This window comes from Carassius auratus, chromosome 18 (assembly GCF_003368295.1).
Source record: "Carassius auratus strain Wakin chromosome 18, ASM336829v1, whole genome shotgun sequence".
Lineage (NCBI taxonomy): Eukaryota > Metazoa > Chordata > Actinopteri > Cypriniformes > Cyprinidae > Carassius > Carassius auratus.
The window spans coordinates 13,952,043-13,970,070 of NC_039260.1; the positions used below are offsets into that span (position 1 = coordinate 13,952,043).

At 38.6% G+C, this 18,028-nt stretch overlaps 1 protein-coding gene across 1 annotated transcript; it reads left to right on the forward strand.

Moving 5' to 3' along the window:
* Positions 1-370: 370 nt before the first annotated feature.
* On the forward strand, positions 371-5,342 carry olfcu1 (olfactory receptor C family, u1). Its single transcript, XM_026287761.1, has 6 exons — positions 371-597; positions 864-1,170; positions 2,060-2,878; positions 2,974-3,201; positions 3,281-3,404; positions 4,438-5,342. The coding sequence occupies exons 1-6, from the start codon at positions 371-373 to the stop codon at positions 5,340-5,342; spliced, it is 2,610 nt and encodes an 869-aa protein (XP_026143546.1).
* Positions 5,343-18,028: the final 12,686 nt, after the last annotated feature.

Below are 18,028 nucleotides of genomic sequence, written 5' to 3' on the forward strand. Positions count from 1 at the left end.
TGTAGCCTATTATTATTATTATTATTATTATTATTATTATTATTATTATTATTATTATTATTATTATTATTATTTTAATGTTACACAATTCTAAGCTAGTAATGATAAAATTCATGTGATACTTTGCCACTGTTTTAGGATCCCTAATACATTCCAAGGCACCTTGATCTTAAGCATTATTAAATCACATGACCTAAGTAACTACTCCACCCACAAAGTATATCATTATTGGCCAGTCTCATCTGATGTTTCATTTGGCATCTTGACACAATTTTTATAACTGAGAACTCTAGACATCAGCCACTCTGGATGGGGTCCTCACTAGCTGTTTCCATGGTTGGATTTGAAAGCTTCAGTAATGGCCAATAAGATGCCAGTGACTAAACTGGTACCACTTGGTCTGTTGCTTCTGCTGTACTTCTTAGTAGTTTTCTCCAATGCATTGGACAATAAGTGCTGGACACTGGGTGATTTTAATTCACTAGTACTGGAAAAGGATGGTGATATTGTAATTGGAGGGCTGTTTCCCATACACTATATAGCTCCGGAAACTGACCATAATTTCTCTGAACGACCACAGCATCAAGAGTGCAACAGGTGTGTGAAACAACATGCAGAGAATGAAGAACAGCAATGAAAAGATACAATAATATTCCAGTTTCAAATGATAAATATAAACCTTAAATGTAAAGGGAATGAGTTCCACACTTTGTTACCCACACCATTTACTGTATTATTATGCTAAAAGAAGGGTGTTTATCACTTCTGCAAACTGTTCTCAGAATAAGCCTGTTTGTTAACTTTTCACTAATGCTATACCTAGTTCTCTCCTTGTCTTTGCTCTCTCCAAATCTTTTCAACAGGTTCGATTTCCGTGCATTCCGCTGGGTCCAAACAATGGTGTTTGCCATTGAAGAAATTAACAGTAACTCTAGTTTATTACCAGGAGTGACACTAGGTTATCGGATCTTGGATAGCTGTGATCATGTGCACACCAGTCTGCGGAGCACGCTTTTCCTGGTGAATGGCACTTCCAGTCAAACACAGGATAATGCTGATGGCAGTGCCAAATGCCTTTCCACTGCGCCAGTGCCAGCTGTCATAGGTCTGGCATCATCATCGCCCACACGAGCTGTGGCACAAACTTTGGGTCCATTTGGAATTCCACTGGTAAGAGTATGATTAAGAGATGATAATTCCAGATATTTTTTTTATTGCTGTTAATTTATGTATTTACTTATTTCTTTGTTAAACAGCAAATGATTTGGACAAATTTAAGTCAAAGCCTTTTCCATCGGCTGCTGTTATAAAAATCGAAAGCTGTAATCAAAAGGCATAACTGTGAGCTTTTTCATTTTATGTATTGAACATATAGTCAAACTACGAGAGCAATAGGCCATAGAGTTAAGCTTTGTGAGCATTTTATAAATGTTTTTCATGTTGTGTCTTCCAAAAAGCTGCATTTATTGAAAACCTTAATGCTCACAAAAACAAACCAGAAAAATACCAGCCAAAATATCTATTTTATGATCGTGCATAAAATAAATAAATAAAATAAAATAAAAAAATCAATTAAATAAAAAATCAATTAAATAAAAAATCAACTGGCGCTTTAGCTTTTCTTCTGAAAGCATCAACTGTAGAATAGGTTTCTCATAAGCTTTCCTCTGGGGTTTTAGTAGTATTTATTCTCCTAATTCTATTGCATAATATTGATTATTTATTTTGCAGCAAATGTCAAAAATATGTTATCATTTGCAGAGTTTGCACATACTTGTTTTCAGTACCAAAAAAAGTAAACATCTTTTGGAGAGAGAGAGAGAGAGAGAGAGAGGGAGAAAAAAACATCAGCATCTATAACTTGATCAGAGAAGCAAAATATATTTAAGACATATTTATGTACACTGTTCTAATGTTCTCCATTGGTCAATTTTTAGAAACAGAGGAGTTAAAAATAAATACATTTATAAAACTTCTGCCAAAAACAATCAGACAAATCCATGCTTTCATATCTCCCTTAATCTCCTTTTTTGTATATTTGTGTTTCTTTTCTTTAAAGATAAGCTACTTTGCGACCTGCACCTGTCTTACAGATAAGAAGGAATACCCTTCTTTCCTGCGTACTGTGCCCAGTGATGTATTTCAGGTGCAGGGACTGGTCCAGTTGGTTTCCCACTTTGGCTGGCGCTGGGTGGGTACAGTGGGCACAGATGATGACTACAGTCACTATGGCATCCAGGCCTTTACTGAGCAGCTTGAAAGACTGGGTGGCTGTATAGCCTTTCACCACACTATACCCAAAGCACCTTCACAGACACAAATACATGCAATTCTTAATAGCCTGGAGGGTTCCACTGCACAAGTGATTATAGCATTTGCCACTGAAGGACAGCTGCTTCAGCTCTTGATTGAAGCAGCTCAAAGGAATCTAACAAGGATGCAATGGGTGGCCAGTGAAGCCTGGGTGACAGCTAAACTTCTCACTATCCCTGAGCTTCACCCTGTCCTGGATGGAACAGTGGGATTTGCCTTTAGGGGCACCACTATTCCAGGCTTGGCTGAATTTCTCCTCAGGATAAGACCCTCACCTAGACCTGAATCTGTTTTCACCAACATGTTTTGGGAGGAACTGTTTGGATGCAGGCTAGGTTATAAGGATGGTGGTGATTCTGAGTTGTCATCACTCTGTACTGGTTCAGAGGATCTAATGGAGACTGAGAATAGCTATACTGATGTATCAAGGGTGAGAATTTCATACAATGTCTATAAAGCAGTTTATGCTATTGCTCATGCTCTACACCAACTGTTACAATGTGGTTCTAAGGAACAAAGCTCAGATCACATCTGTAAGACTGAATCAAAGTTCTCTCCATGGCAGGTAATATTTGTATGTGTGTCTTTTATAAAATGTTTAAAAATTATTCTTATTTCTTTTTTTTTTCTTTTTTTTTATTGCCTTTACTAATTCAATAGCTCCTTCACTACCTGAAAAAAGTACATTTTACAAACCAGTTCAATGAGAAGGTGTATTTTGACAACAATGGAGAGCCTGTGCCCCTCTATGACATTATTAACTGGCAGAAAAACGACAGAGGTAAAATCTGGTTTCAGATGGTGGGCACCTATGATGGATCTGCCCCACATGGACAGCAGCTTAAGATAGATGAGGGGTTAATTCAATGGGCAGGGGGACTCACTGAGGTGAGCCTGTGCTTGAATGGCAAACAGTTGTGAAGCTCCTAGTTATTAGTCTACTGATTATATAAAGTTTTCTATGTAGGTTCCTGTTTCCTTGTGCACCCCTCCTTGTCCCCCTGGAACACGGCAGGCCACTCGACCAGGACAGCCTGTCTGCTGCTTTGATTGTTTGCCCTGTGCTGAAGGAGAAATTAGCAATATGTCAGGTAAATATCTATCTATCTATCTATCTATCTATCTATCTATCTATCTATCTATCTATCTATCTATCTATCTATCTATCTATCTATCTATCTATCTACCTCTATATATCTATCTATCTATCACCAGGAGCTACACATTATCACAAAATAATCTAATCAGGACACCAATATGGACGGTTTAATTTTGTGATAATGCCTGGCTGCCTGTCCAGTATCTCACGTATTGCATGGCTACTCACCAAATAAATGAACATATGGACTTAAATTATTGATTTGAATAATTATAATACTAATATTGTATATTTCTAACTGTATATTAGCTTAAAGACTTGTGACCATCGGACAAGTGGTATGGAGAATGGATGAATAGAATTAGCTTATAACTTCTGCTAAGTAAAAAGGTAAAAAAATGGTAATGTAAAAAAAAAAAAAAAACAAAAAAAAAAACAATTGATCTAACATTGAGTATGGTGGACGAGAGAGATCAGTGCGCTCACACATGCAAGCAGAAAAATGCACCAGCAAGTTAAGAAAACATCTTCACCAGTTTGACAACATGTTTGTTTACAAATTAAACAAGAAAAAAAAAAATCCTTCAACATAAGAAGTCATGGCCATGAGAAATAGATGTTGTTCCATCAACACTGGATCTTGAGGCCACGACTTTACATCTCATTGCCATGACATGAGTATGTTGTTACCTTGAAAAAATGACATTGTGCCCATGACAAAACTAAGTGAACGATGTGAACTAAGTGAACATGTGCCCTCCTGGTCACCATAATATGCAACAAGACAGGAAGGTGATAATAAAGTAACAGATGTTTGGGTTGTGACCCACCTGACCCGTTATGAACCATCTAACAGTACAGAATTATGGATGACTGTGAATTTTAGGAAACATTTCACTGCTGAATGCCACGATCAGTATTCTGAATAAAGAAATCAAGTATTCCAAAACATATTTTTTTGTGTAATAATATTGTATACATTTTGGAAATCTGGTTGACCCAAAGTGTCTGTTTCTGTCTCTTAGGTGCTACTGAGTGTATCAAGTGTCCCCAGTACTACTGGCCAAACAACGAAAGGGTTTCTTGTGTTGCTGTCATAGAGGAGTTCCTCTCATACCATGAAATTATGGGAATCATCCTTATAACTTTGTCTCTCTTTGGAGTCACTGTGGCAACTGTTATTACTGTGATTTTCTTCCTTTTTAGAAGCACACCCATAGTTAAGGCCAACAACTCTGAGATGAGTTTTCTACTGCTGTTATCTCTCAAACTTTGCTTCCTTTGTTCACTGGTGTTTGTGGGCCGGCCCTCACCATGGACATGCCGTGCCCGCCAAGCTGCATTTGGGATCAGCTTTGTTTTGTGCATCTCATGCATACTGGTCAAAACCATTGTAGTGCTTTTGGCCTTTCGTTCTACTATGCCTGGTTCCATTTCTCTAAAGCTATTTGGCCCTCCACAGCAAAGGGTTTTCATTTTCTGCTGCACAACAGGCCAAGTTATCTTGTGTGCTTGCTGGCTGGCACTAGCACCTCCTTACCCCTACAAAAACACGTCCTATCAGGGTGGTAAGATTGTACTAGAATGTAAAGATGTGTGGCCGCTTGGATTTTACCTGGTACTGGGCTATATTGGATTACTCTCTTGTATGTGTTTTGCACTTGCCTTCCTTGGAAGGAAACTTCCAGATACATTTAATGAAGCTAAGCTCATTACATTTAGTATGCTTATATTTTTTGCTGTGTGGATCTCATTTATACCAGCATACAACAGCTCACCAGGGAAATACACAGTAGCTGTTGAGATATTTGCCATTCTTGCTTCCAGTTTTGGACTTCTGTTTTGTATTTTTGTACCTAAATGTTATGTAATTCTGTTAAGGCCTGATCTAAATACCAAGAAGGGGATGACTGGAAAAATGTCAAAATGAAATGTTATTAACTGACATGACAGTGACCCAGTCTATGTGGTCAATATTTCATTCCTCATATTGTTTGATTATGGTTGTTATATTGTTTATAAATGTATAGGCACCACTACTACGGTTTACCAAACTCATTTTGGTAAAATGTCTGTATTTTATTCCTGTGTGTAACCATACTTAACACTTGATAACCATGTTGACATAATTAAAAAGCCTTTTATTGCCCAAATAATCAAGCTGACACCTGCAAACACAATTGAAAACATAATTTGCAATATGAACAATATCCCACTCGTAGATGTGACATTTGGCTGTATATTGGCACGGCTTTGATTTGGGCATTGGGGAGTAAATGACCAGTGCTGTCTTCCACCCACAATTCCACAACTGAGGTGTGACCCTTGAACAAGGCACCGTACCCCCAACTGCTCCCCTGGCACCGCACCATTGGCTGCCCGGTACTCTGGGTGTGTGTTCATTGTGTGTGTGTGTGTGTGTGTGTGTGTCTGCTCACTACTGTGTGTGTGTGTGTGTGTGCTTGTGTGTGCATTTAAACAGGTGCTTCTCAATAAAGTAGAATATTGTAGAAAAGATCATTTATTTCAGTAATTCAACTCAAATTGTAAAACTCATGTATTAAATAAATACAGTGCACACAGACTGAAGTAGTTTGTCTTTGTTTCTTTTAATTGTGATGATTTTGGCTCACATTTAACATTTTTCACATTTAACACATCACATTTAATCTCAGCAAATTATAATATGGTGACATGCCAATCAGCTTATCAACTCAAAATGCCTGCAATAGTTTTATGAGCATTCAAAATGGTCTCTCAGTTTGGTTCACTAGGCTACACAGTCATGGGGATGACTGCTGATCTGACAGTTGTCCAGAAGACAATCATTGACACAAAAGCAAATGACACATAAGCCACAAATGACACATAAACCACAAACATTCATTGCCAAAGAAGCTGTCTGTTTATAGAGTGCTGTATTCAAGCATGTTAACAGAAAGTTGAGTGGAAGGAAAACGTGTGGAAGAAAAAGATACACAACCAACAGAGAGAACCGGAGCTTTATGAGGATTGTCAAGCAAGATCGATTTAAGAATTTGAGTGAACTTCAGAAGGAATGGACCAAGGCTGGGATCAAGGCATCAAAAGCCACCACACACAGATGTGTCAAGGAATTTGGCTACAGTTGTCGTATTCCTCTTGTTAAGCCACTCCTGAGGCATTTTACCTGGGCTAAGAAGAAATAGTACTGGAATATTGCCCAATTGTCCAAAATCCTCTTTCCAGATAAGAGCAAGTTTTGTATTTCATTTGGAAACCAAGGTCCTAGAGTCTGGAGGAAGGGTGGCGAAGCTGAGTTGGTGCGCAGTGTCATCTGCTGGGTGTTGGTCCATTGAGTTTTTTGAAAACCAAAGTCACTGCACCCATTTACCAATCATTTTGGAGCACTTCATGCTTCCTTCTGCTGACCAGCGTTTCGAAGATTTGGCATCTGCCCACACTGCCAAAAGCACCAAAACTTGGTTAAAGACCAGCAAACTCACCAGACCTGAACCCCATAGAGAATATCTGGGGTATTATCAAGAGGAAAATGAGAAACAAGAGAGCAAAAAATTCAGATAAGCTGAAGGCCACTGTCAAAGAAACCTGGGCTTCTATACCACCTCAGCAGTGTTACGAGCTGATCACCTCCATGTCACGCCGAATTGAAGCAGTAATTAAAGCAAAAGGAGCCCATACCAAGTATAGAGTACATGTAGAGTAAATTAACAATTTCCAGAAGGATCAACAATTTCCATTAAAAAATAAAAAATAAAAATAAAAAAAAATATCGGTCTTATGAAATATTCTAATTTATTGAGATAGTGAAGCCAAAATCATCAAAATTAAAAGAAACAAAGACTTAAACTACTTCAGACTGTGTGCATTGGATTTATTTAATACACAAGTTTCACAATTTGAACTGATTTAATGAAATAAATGAACTTTTCTACGACATTCTAATTTATTGAGAAGCACCTTTATGTGTTAAATGCAAAGCACAAATTCCAAGTATGGGATACCATACTTGGCCACAAGTCACAATTATTTACACGTGTAAATAAACAAATAAATAAACAACAACTGAGTGTCTTTAACAGCCCTCTTTTGTGCAGAACTTCCTCTTTCCACCACGGATTCAAATCTAAAGTTGACAGTTTAACAGCTGAGCCCAAACCACTGTTACTAATTAAAAAACATCACTTTAGAATTAGTAACAAAGGACTGTTGAGTTGCTTAATTAAAAACATATTACTATATTACAAGTTATCCTTGGGAGATATCATCAGGAAACGGTGTTAGCTTTCACTGTTATGCTGATGATACTCAGCTCTATATTTCTTCGGGGCCCAGTGAAACACACCAATTAGAAAAATTAATGGAGTGCATAGTCGATTTGAAAAACTGGATGACGAGTAATTTCTTCCTGCTAAGTTGTGAAAAGACAGAGGTGTTAATTATAGGAACTAAAAACTCTGCATGTAATAACCTAGAACACTGTCTAAGACTTGATGGCTGCTCTGTCAATTCTTCATCATCAGTTAGGAACCTAGGTGTGCTATTTGATAGCAATCTTTCCTTAGAAAGCCAAATTTCTAGCATTTGTCAAACTGCATTTTTTCCATCTAAAAAATATATCTAAATTACGGCCTATGCTCTCAATGTCAAATGCAGAAATGTTACGGCGTTTAAGTATAACGGCATTACTAACGGAGTTTAATTTTCAGTAAAGGAGTAATCTAATTAATTACTTTTCCCATCGTTGCAACATCAGCGATAATGGCGTTCTCAAACCGGAAGTACCGGAAATTAAAGTCAAGAATGTTTCTGTAACATGCACGCTATGCCCAGGAAAAAAGACTTTATCCACGTCTGCCTCAAGCAACTCAAATCTTATGAACCACCTCACATAAACACATGCTAACATATTACTGTACTGAGAAGCGACTTGCACGAATAAATCGCGCTATTCGCACGTAGTTGGATGCTTGAACATTTTGAGTTCATTCGCCAGACGCTCTATTTGCGTCTGGTGTGAACGCACCATAAGAGTTGGATAGTGTCCTGTTTATTGTGCAGTACGGTTACAGAGATTTGCACTAATGGCCAGGTTTCCCTTTGTTTCTTTTTACCCAAGTTTACATTTGTTTGTCTTAATTTTGCACTTGAATTTCTTTTTCAATATTTATTTTTTATATGTTTCATTTCTATGCATATCATATGGCAGGCTGCAATATATTGAGTTCAAATAAATACATCATGTTCTAAAATACTTATAGTAGAGCTGAAGATCTTTGCCCGAACCCGACGGGGGCTTAATTTATATCATCTTACGCGGGCTCGGGCCGGGCTCGGGCTTGCGCTCCGGTTTGCGAGGTAAACGAGCGGTCATGTGATGTGTTTCGATTAGCGCGAGAAAGATGCGAAAATGAATGCTGAGCAGGTGTAACGGAGGCTTGCCTCTGGTGATTACGTTTTGGTTGCACCAGCAACTAAAGCAAACTCTGAGCAAGGTGTGGAAAAGTTTTGACCATGTCTATAATGAGAATAATGAGTGAATAATGACGCACCATCAGTGAGCGCAGGAACGCGCTGAAGACATCTACAGTGGATTCAATCATTTTCCTCCACAAAAACATGTAGACCTAGCCTAATCTCTGTGAGTAAAGGTTTTTCAAATGATAACTAAATATTCATTGAGTCTTAAATGCATAATATTGACAGAGTATTTACGCTAATGTTGGCATTATTCTTTTATAAAATAAAGCAAATCCGGCTGAGCCTTTATCTTAATTTCGTTATTGCCAAATACCCATCTTTGGGTAGTGAGGCCAGCAGGGGGTGCTCACCCTGTGGTCTGTGTGGGTCCTAGCGCCCCAGTGTAGTGATGGGGACACTATACTGTCAACAAGCACCGTCCTTCGGATGAGACGTTAAACCGAGGTCCTGACTCTCTCTGGTCATTAAAAATCCCAGGATGTCTTTCGGAAAGAGTAGAGGTGTGACCTCGGCATCCTGGCTAAATTCGCCCACTGGCCTCTGACCATCATGGCTTTCTAACAATCCCCATGTCTACTGATTGGCTTCATCGCTCTGTCTTCTCTCCACCGGTAAGCTGGTGTGTGGTGGGCGTTCTGGCGCAATATGGCTGCCGTCGCATCATCCAGGTGGATGCTGCACACTGGTGGTGGATGAGGAGATACCCCCTGTCTATGTAAAGCGCTTTGAGTGTCTAGAAAAGCGCTATATAAATGTAAAGAATTATTATTATTATTATCTTAATTTAAAATTTATCTTAATTTTTTTTTTTTAAATTACTCGTTTTTATTGGTGCGTTGGTCTATTTATAGGTTAAATGAGCCCATATGTCTAGAATGCTGAGATGTTACGATGTTACAGAGGACTTATTTTATTTCTTTATTCCAACTTCCAAGTGGTCTAGTCTACGTTAGTTATGAGTAAATTATGTTAAAACATGAATAAATTACTCATTGTTGACAAAAGGCAAAAGAGCTGTGTGCGTGCACACATTTGAATAATGTCGGGCTGTAAACGGGTTCGGGCTTTAAAAAAACTGTCAATCAAAATGTACTTGTCGGGCTCGGGCCGAAACCTGTCGGGCTCGGGTCCTGTCGGGCCTAACTTTTAAGGCCCGATTACAGCTCTAACTTATAGTGATTTTATTCTTCAATCAGTTAATATAAACATTTTATATATTAAAGATGTTATAGGATGTAATAGTGTTATAGAACAAAAAAAAAATATGTCACTGTTACTTTGCTGAGTAACTAATTACTTGTACAATGTGGTAACTTAGTTACTCTGTTACATTTTAGGAGAAGTAATTTGTAACTGTAACTAATTACTTTTTTAAAGTAAGATGACCAACACTGGTTAAAGGATTTTTAGGCTGCATTATTTAGGTAAACCGGAACCAGGAACACTTCCCATAAAACCCAATGTACTTGCTACATCATTAGAAGAATGGCATCTACGCTAATATTAGTCTGTTTCTCTCTTATTCCGAGGCCACGGTAGCCACCATATCCAGTCTGTATCTAGATCAGAGGGTCACTGCAGTCACCCGGATCCAGTACGTATCCAGACCAGATGGTGGATCAGCACATAGAATGGACCTCTACATCCCTGAAAGAATGCGTTTGCAGCTGTCTTCAAGCCATGTTTTGTTTAGAAACATAAAATCCAGATTTTTTGTGGTTATAAAGTCATTGATTAGAAATTGAGCGCAGCGTCAGTTCAGTCAGGCCATGGAGGCAAGGCACGGAGGCAAGGCTCCAATCACCACCTCTCTGCTATTAGACACAGGACATATACATATATATACATACATATATATTCATATATATACATATATATATATATGTATGTATATATATATATATATATGTATATGTATATATATATATATGTATATATATATATGTATATATATATATATATATATATGTCCTGTGTCTAATAGCAGAGAGGTGGTGATTGGAGGCGCTCAAACAGTGTCGTTGCATTTGATTCTTAACCAGTCGTTGTCTTGGGGCCCCAGGCCAGCTCAGGGCCCCAAGCAATTGCTTGGTTTGCCTGCCTTGTCGCGACGGGCCTGGTACAGGGTAATAGTACGGGTGTTCGAATCCTCAAAAATACTGGAAATTAATGCAGTGTTTTCAGAGTTAATTATATAAGTTCTTGGATTTACATAAGTGCCTGGAAATGCGTGCACTATTTGCTTCTTACTGAATGGGTAACCATTCGAGTCTGCGCCTGTGGCTGTGGAGTGCTCTATTAACGCGAGCCCTCAGAAAAAAAAATAAAAAAATTATATATAAACTACATTCCAGGACCGCAATGCATACAGTCATATGAAGGTTTCCCCAGCATCAGGGTTGGTATTATTGGCATTATATAATCACACACTGGACTCTCTCGAACATCGTCATCACAACAGCGGAACGACGTAAAAAAGAATTAATTTGTGGCATAGTCTGCGAAATGCAGTGGAATCGTCACTCATCAATCAGGGATGTGTTGCACGTTCCGTAAATTAAATACCGAATGGATTAACCATCTGTTATGCTACAAAAATCACATATCAAAGGATGTATGAACATGATGTGTCATTCTCCCACAAACATTAATCGTTAGTGTGACAAAATCTTAAGGACATCATTATTGTAAGGACATTCATACAAACCGCTGTACTGGTCCAAATGTGTTGCCTGTGGCAATTTGATGATTTGTCTAGAACAATGAATTGCTATGCGCTTTAAAATCCAAACGTTTTACAAGTAAGGGTGTCCGTGGGGTAGACTAACCATCCTCTGAAACCATCGGGAATCAATAGTAAGAAGTAGCTACTGGCTGCATCCGATCTTAGGCAGCTGACTCGCTGAGCATCAGGCATGTTCTACTCACCAGCACTGTGCAAACCGATCGCAATTTGACTGAATCAGTGCACAACGGCCAGAAAATTGTCAGACTGAGACTACGCCGACTGTCACGTGTGGCATCAAGTAATGCAAGAGTGTTTCGAGAGCAGCCGGCTGATTCAGCCTGCAGTTTCTCCAGAGTGACAGCTGGAGCACTGATGATGACACAGCTGTTCATGATTGGCCATATTCACCACATGACGATGATCACGTGCTTTAGGGTTATTCAACATTTCAGTTCCAATAATAGCCACAAATCTGCGATTAGAACTGTAAAGGCTTTTAATGTAGTCAGTTGTCGTATTGAGTCACGTCATCATCCTACACCGTCCAAAGCAAATAAGCAAAAAAAAAAAAAAAACTTCTGAAACGCCCGCATATTTGACAATTATGCATTTTATTTACTTCATAGTGACAAGTATGTGATAGACATGTCTGTTTCTCCTCATGAATCGATTTGGGACATACTTCTGAAGCAGAATAATGGTCTATAGCTGATCTACAGCTAAATATAGATGCCTTGATTATAACCAGTAGATATTTCGTACTACATACATTTAATAATAAAATATGACCCTGACCGTAAGGGAAAGAGGAGAATGAGGAGGAGGATGAGAAGGAGATAGAGAAAGAGATGAAGAATGAGGAGGAGGATAAGAAGAAGGAAATGGAGAATGAGGAGGAGGAGGAGGAGGATAAAAAGAATGAGGAGGAAGCTGAGAAGGAGACGGAGAATGAAGAGGAGGATAAGAAGGAAATGGAGAATGAGGAGGAGGATAATAAGAATGAGGAGGAAGCTGAGAAGGAGATGGAGAATGAAGAGGAGGATAAGAAGAAGGAAATGGAGAATGAGGAGGAGGATAATAAGAATGAGGAGCAGAATGAGAAGAATGAGGAGGAGGATGAGAAGAAGGGGATGGAGGATGAGAAGAATGAGGAGCAGGATGAGAAGAATGAGGAGGAGGATGAGAAGAAGGGGATGGAGGATGAGAAGAATGAGGAGGAGGATGAGAAGAAGGGGATGGAGGATGAGAAGAATGAGGAGCAGGATGAGAAGGAATGGAGAAGGAGATGGAGAATAAGAAGAAAGGGGAAGGAACTGCTGTTTTCTCCAGATGGAGAGAAAACCCTTGCTGCTATGTTTATTAAAAAAAAGGGGGCTGCTGTTTTGTTAATGGAAATGGAGAAGGCAAAGTTGAATGAGAAGGAAATGGGGAGAAAAAAAAAACTTATATTAATTAAAAGGGGCTACGGTTTTCTCTCGCTGGGAGATCACCCCTTGCTGCGATACTTGAGGGGGCCGCTGTTATTCCTCAAGCGAGGGACGAACTCCCCCTCAAAAGAAAGGGACCTGCTGTTCTCTCCAGCTGGAGAGAACACCCTTTGCTGCTATAGCTGCAGGGGACTGCTGTTCATCCCTCAGCAGAGGATGAACACCCCTGCTACTTTAATGGAGATGGAGAATGCGAACTTGAATGAGAAGGAGATGAGAAGAGTAAAAAAATAAAAAAATAAATAATAATAATAATTATAAAGGAAAAGGGGCTGCTGTTTTCTCCCGCTGGGAGATCACCTCTTGCCACGATACCTGAGGGGGCAACTGTTATCCCTCAAGCAAGGGATGAACTCCCCCTCAGAAGAAAGGGACCTGCTGTTCTTCCCAGCTGGAGAGAGCACCCTTTGCTGCTATGACTGCAGGGGACTGCTGTTCATCCTTCAGCAGAGGTGAACACCCCTGCTACTTAAAATAAGAGGGGACTTGCTATTCTCTCCCTCGCATTCTAGAGGGGATAATACACCTCTCCTACCATAGGCTGCATTAAGGAAATCTCTAAAACATTGTCTTTCTCTTTTGCAGGAAGGAAACAAGGAAACGCTACTCTCACACCACTCATACCAAGCTCAGGGACATGCTGCTCGTCTGCGGTTCTCCCGCTGGAGAAAACACCTTTTGCTGCTATTACCAGCTACCTTAATTGCTATTCTCTGCCTCATTAGAAGTGGAGAAACCCCTTTGCTAGCCAGTAGGCTACATTAAGGATATATCAATAACACTGTCTTTTCTCTTGCAGGATTGGAAAAAGGTTGGTTTTGGGGGGTTTCTTCTTCAGGCCGTAAACTTGCCAAAGTGGTTAATGTCTGAAATCGAGCACAGTGTCAGTTCAGTCAGGCCACGGAGGCAAGACTGTGAACAGCTGATGCGGTCAGCTGTCAAATCGCTCCAAATTTACCACCTCTCTCCTATTAGACACGGGACATATATATATATACGTGGCATTACTGCTCAGTAAGTTTGCTCAACTGCTCGCAACCCTCCCTCCCTCCCTCCCCATTATTAGCATGAGCACACTACTGCGCACCTTCTGGCTGTCGCTAAGGCTTCCAAAAAATCTTAGCTGGCATGGACCTCACTGCAGAGAGACACCCATCTTCATAACCAGGCTACAGGATATATGTACCACTGCCACATCTACATGATTATCACCGTTTGCTTTAAAGACTTTATTAAAAGTCTCAATTATTATGTTTTTCTAAATTCATGGTTCCGGGGGGTTAATGTTAAAGCTCTTGTATGTTCAGTTATTCTGGGAGCAAGAACCCCCATAAGGAACCATACCACCAAAGATAAATTGTGTTCAATAAACTCAAGTAAACTTGCTATAGTGGTTCTTGTCTCAAATGATTTATTTTTTTAGTGAGCGAATGTTTAAAGATTCCCGCTTGTTCTGTAGACATTTGTGAATGTTGCTGTTATTATAGCGGGGACCCGTCACATATCACTGAGAGCTGCTTTCAGTTGTTTTTGGTCCACCTTCAGCAGATAGAGGGTTTGGGCCATGGCGTTGTGGCAGTGGTCGAAGAGCTCTCGCAGGAGCAGGGACCACAGGCTTTGGTGGTTTTGGGGCATGCCGTTTTTTTGTTGATATCTGCTGGCTTGCAGCAAATGAGTGAGAGAGTTTAGTCCCACCATACACCAATTCCTCCATTTTCTGTGAAAAGCACAGAAGTGGAGATGCTGGAGAAAGATGTGTCTGGTGAGATGGGCTGTGTCTCTGCACTGAAAACCCTAATAAGTTGACTGAACTAAATTTATTGAGTAAACTTGTTGCCTCAATTTAATTGAGTAATGGAGTCTCCCAAAACTTACATATTTAAGTTTATTTAACTTGACGGTTTTGTAGACTACCTAAATCCCTCAGAGGTTTAAATGTTGATACATGATTTATTTGAAGTCACCATTGTGGTGGAAAGTGTTTGGTTTAGTTGGGATCTTGGTCCAGTTACATCTTGCGTTAATTTGTCTCTTGCTGCTGTATTGGTGTATTTTAAAACGCTGTTTTTGTGTTGAAAAAGTACAAATTTAAATGAGCTCAGGTGTTATTTGATGTTTTTTGTTGATGAGAAAGTCATCACATAACACGTATTTGAGATCATAAAATAAGTTTTGTTTGATATTTTTAACAGGCACCATGAATAAAATACTTATTTTAAAGATGGACGAAATGAATGTGTTTGAAATAATTTGAGTAAAAGTATCAATCAAGTACTCACACACACAGACTTCTAGATGTAGCATATGCATCACAATAATGGTGACAAACAAAAGAGTTCCATAGCACAAACTCATCCTTATTTTCCAGCCGTTTTTGTTCTGATTGTCACCATTGATGTGATGCATATCCAAAATCTTGATGTCTGTTTGTGACGACATGATCGGTTTTCTAAAAGTAAGTACATTGTTTTATCTACAAAGTTTATATCCATGAAAGTATATCCATAGTTGCAGCAATACATTTTATTTTACTATAATTAGTCACCATTACAAGCAAGATATGTGTATGTTAGATCTCAACTCTCTTTGCCACAGTAACAGTGTTTTACAACACACAAGTTACAGCAGCAAGAGACAAGCTAACACCTGAGCTCTTTTAAACTTCATCTTTCTTCGCCACAAAAACAGCATTTTAAAATATACTGTAATAGCAGTAAGAGACAAGCGAACATAAGATGTATCTGGACCAAGATCCCAACTAAACCAAACATTTTCCACCACAATGGTGACTTCAAATGAATCAAGTATGCACATTTAAACCTCTGTTAATTCTCAATAAGAGCTTCTCTAGATGTCTGACAGAAATAAAGTCACAGAACCTTGTAAGGAGGATATGTGAACATCTATATCGGATGTACAGAAGACATAAAAAACATTAAAAAAAGACGTCATAAAAACATTCTCTCCTCAGTGGATGTCTTTTCAATGTCTGCAAAGACATAAAAATACTTTCTTTCTTTTTTTACAGTGCAGTATAGGGTTTACTGTATTTTCATAAATATTGTGACAGTTTGTCAAAAGGTCAAAGTTTAAATATGCTGTTATTTGTTTTACTTCAGTGTGCTGTCAAAAATAAGAACATCATTTTCAGTTAAATTTACATGTTGAGTTAACTTAAATATATAAGTACACTTGAAATTAGTACCAAGTTAAGGGAACATAATTGTTTAAGTACATTAAATAAGCATCAAGTTTGGTGAACTGAGTTATTTAAGTACAATCTACAAAACCGTCAAGTTAAATAAACTCAAATATGTAAGTTTTGGGAGACTTAGAATTTTTTAAAGCATCAAGAATACATTTTGGTCCAAAGATAGCAAAAACTTCGACTTTATTCAGCATTGTCTTCTCTTCCGTGTCTGTTATGAGAGAATTCAAAACAAAGCAGTTTGTCATATCCAAACGGTTTGCGTCTCCAATGAGCATTAATCCACAAATGACTTAAGCTGTTAACTTTTTTATGTGGCTAACACTCCCTCTGAGTTAAAACAAACATATATCCCAGAGTAATTCATTTACTCAAACAGTACACTGACTGAACTGCTGTGAAGTGAGAACTGAAGATGAACACCGAGCCGAGCCAGATAATGAACAATAGACTGACTCATTCACGAATCAAGAACAGTTTCTGTCAGACGCGTCCGATTCGAGAACTGAGGAGCTGATGATACTGCGCATGTGTGATTCAGCGTGAAGCAGACCGACACACAGAGCGTCTGAACCGAACTGATTCTTTTGGTGATTGATTCTGAACTGATTCTGTGCTAATGTTATGAGCACAGGTAAACCGAAGGCTTGCAATCGTCGCCAATGATGTCATTACATTGAGCGCAAAAGAACCGGTGAACCGTTTTCTTCAACCGGTTTACTGAATCAAACTGTCCAAAAGAACTACTGGTGATCCGAAAACTGACAGGTCAATGTTTTGTTCGTTATCTGGCTCGGCTCGGTGTTCATCTTCAGTTCTCTCTTTACAGCAGTTCAGTCAGTGTACTGTTTGAGTAAATTAATTACTCCGGGCTATTGGTTTATTCTGACTCAGAGGGATTGTGAGCCACATTAAAAAAAGTTATTGGAGACGCGAACCGTTTTAAACAATTCAGTTCGATTTGGTGAACTGGTTCAAAAAGATCCGGTTACATCGAATGATTAATTCGTGAACCGGATATCACAAACTGTTTTGTTTTTAACTCTCTCTCACAACAGACATGGAAGAGAAGACAATGCTGAATAAAGTCTTAGTTTTTGCTATTTTTAGACCAAAATGTATTTTCAATGCTTCAAAAAATTCTAATTGACCCTCTGATGTCACATGGACTACTTTTATGATGTCTTTCTTACCTTTCTGGACATGGACAATAGACCGTACACACAGCTTCAATGGAGGGACTGAGAGCTCTCTGACTAAATCTAAAATATCTTAAATGGAGGTCTCACGGGTTTGGAACGACATGAAAGTGAGTTATTAATGACATAATTATGATTTTTGGGTGAACTATCCCTTTAAAATACTATCTTAAAGCAAGCAAGTTGGTTAAACGAATATCAAAAAAAAAAAAAAAAAAAAAAAACTATGAATTTAAGCTTTAAAATAGCTCTTAAGTTATTTGTATTTTTAAAACATACAGATTTATAGCACGCCAAGCAAACATAAGCACATAAATTTAAAAGAAGTTAAAAGAAGAAAATACATCTTTGAGACGAAAACACACAAGCTTATCTTATACGGTTAAATTTGTTTAAAAAAAAATATTAATACTCTTATAACTTAACCTTATTCAAAACTCAAAGGCACCCACACAACTGTACAAAATGAACATATTATAAACAAATAAAGAAAACTCTATATCCTTAACAATA

What these genes read in the sequence shown, in the direction of transcription:
- olfcu1 (XM_026287761.1), top strand. Translation starts at nt 371, where the DNA reads ATGCCAGTGACTAAACTGGTACCACTTGGTCTGTTGCTTCTGCTGTAC. An exon ending in CAAAGTTCTCTCCATGGCAG is followed by an intron (nt 2,879 to 2,973) that starts GTAATATTTGTA and finishes CTAATTCAATAG; the next exon opens with CTCCTTCACTACCTGAAAAA. An exon ending in GGGCAGGGGGACTCACTGAG is followed by an intron (nt 3,202 to 3,280) that starts GTGAGCCTGTGC and finishes TTTTCTATGTAG; the next exon opens with GTTCCTGTTTCCTTGTGCAC.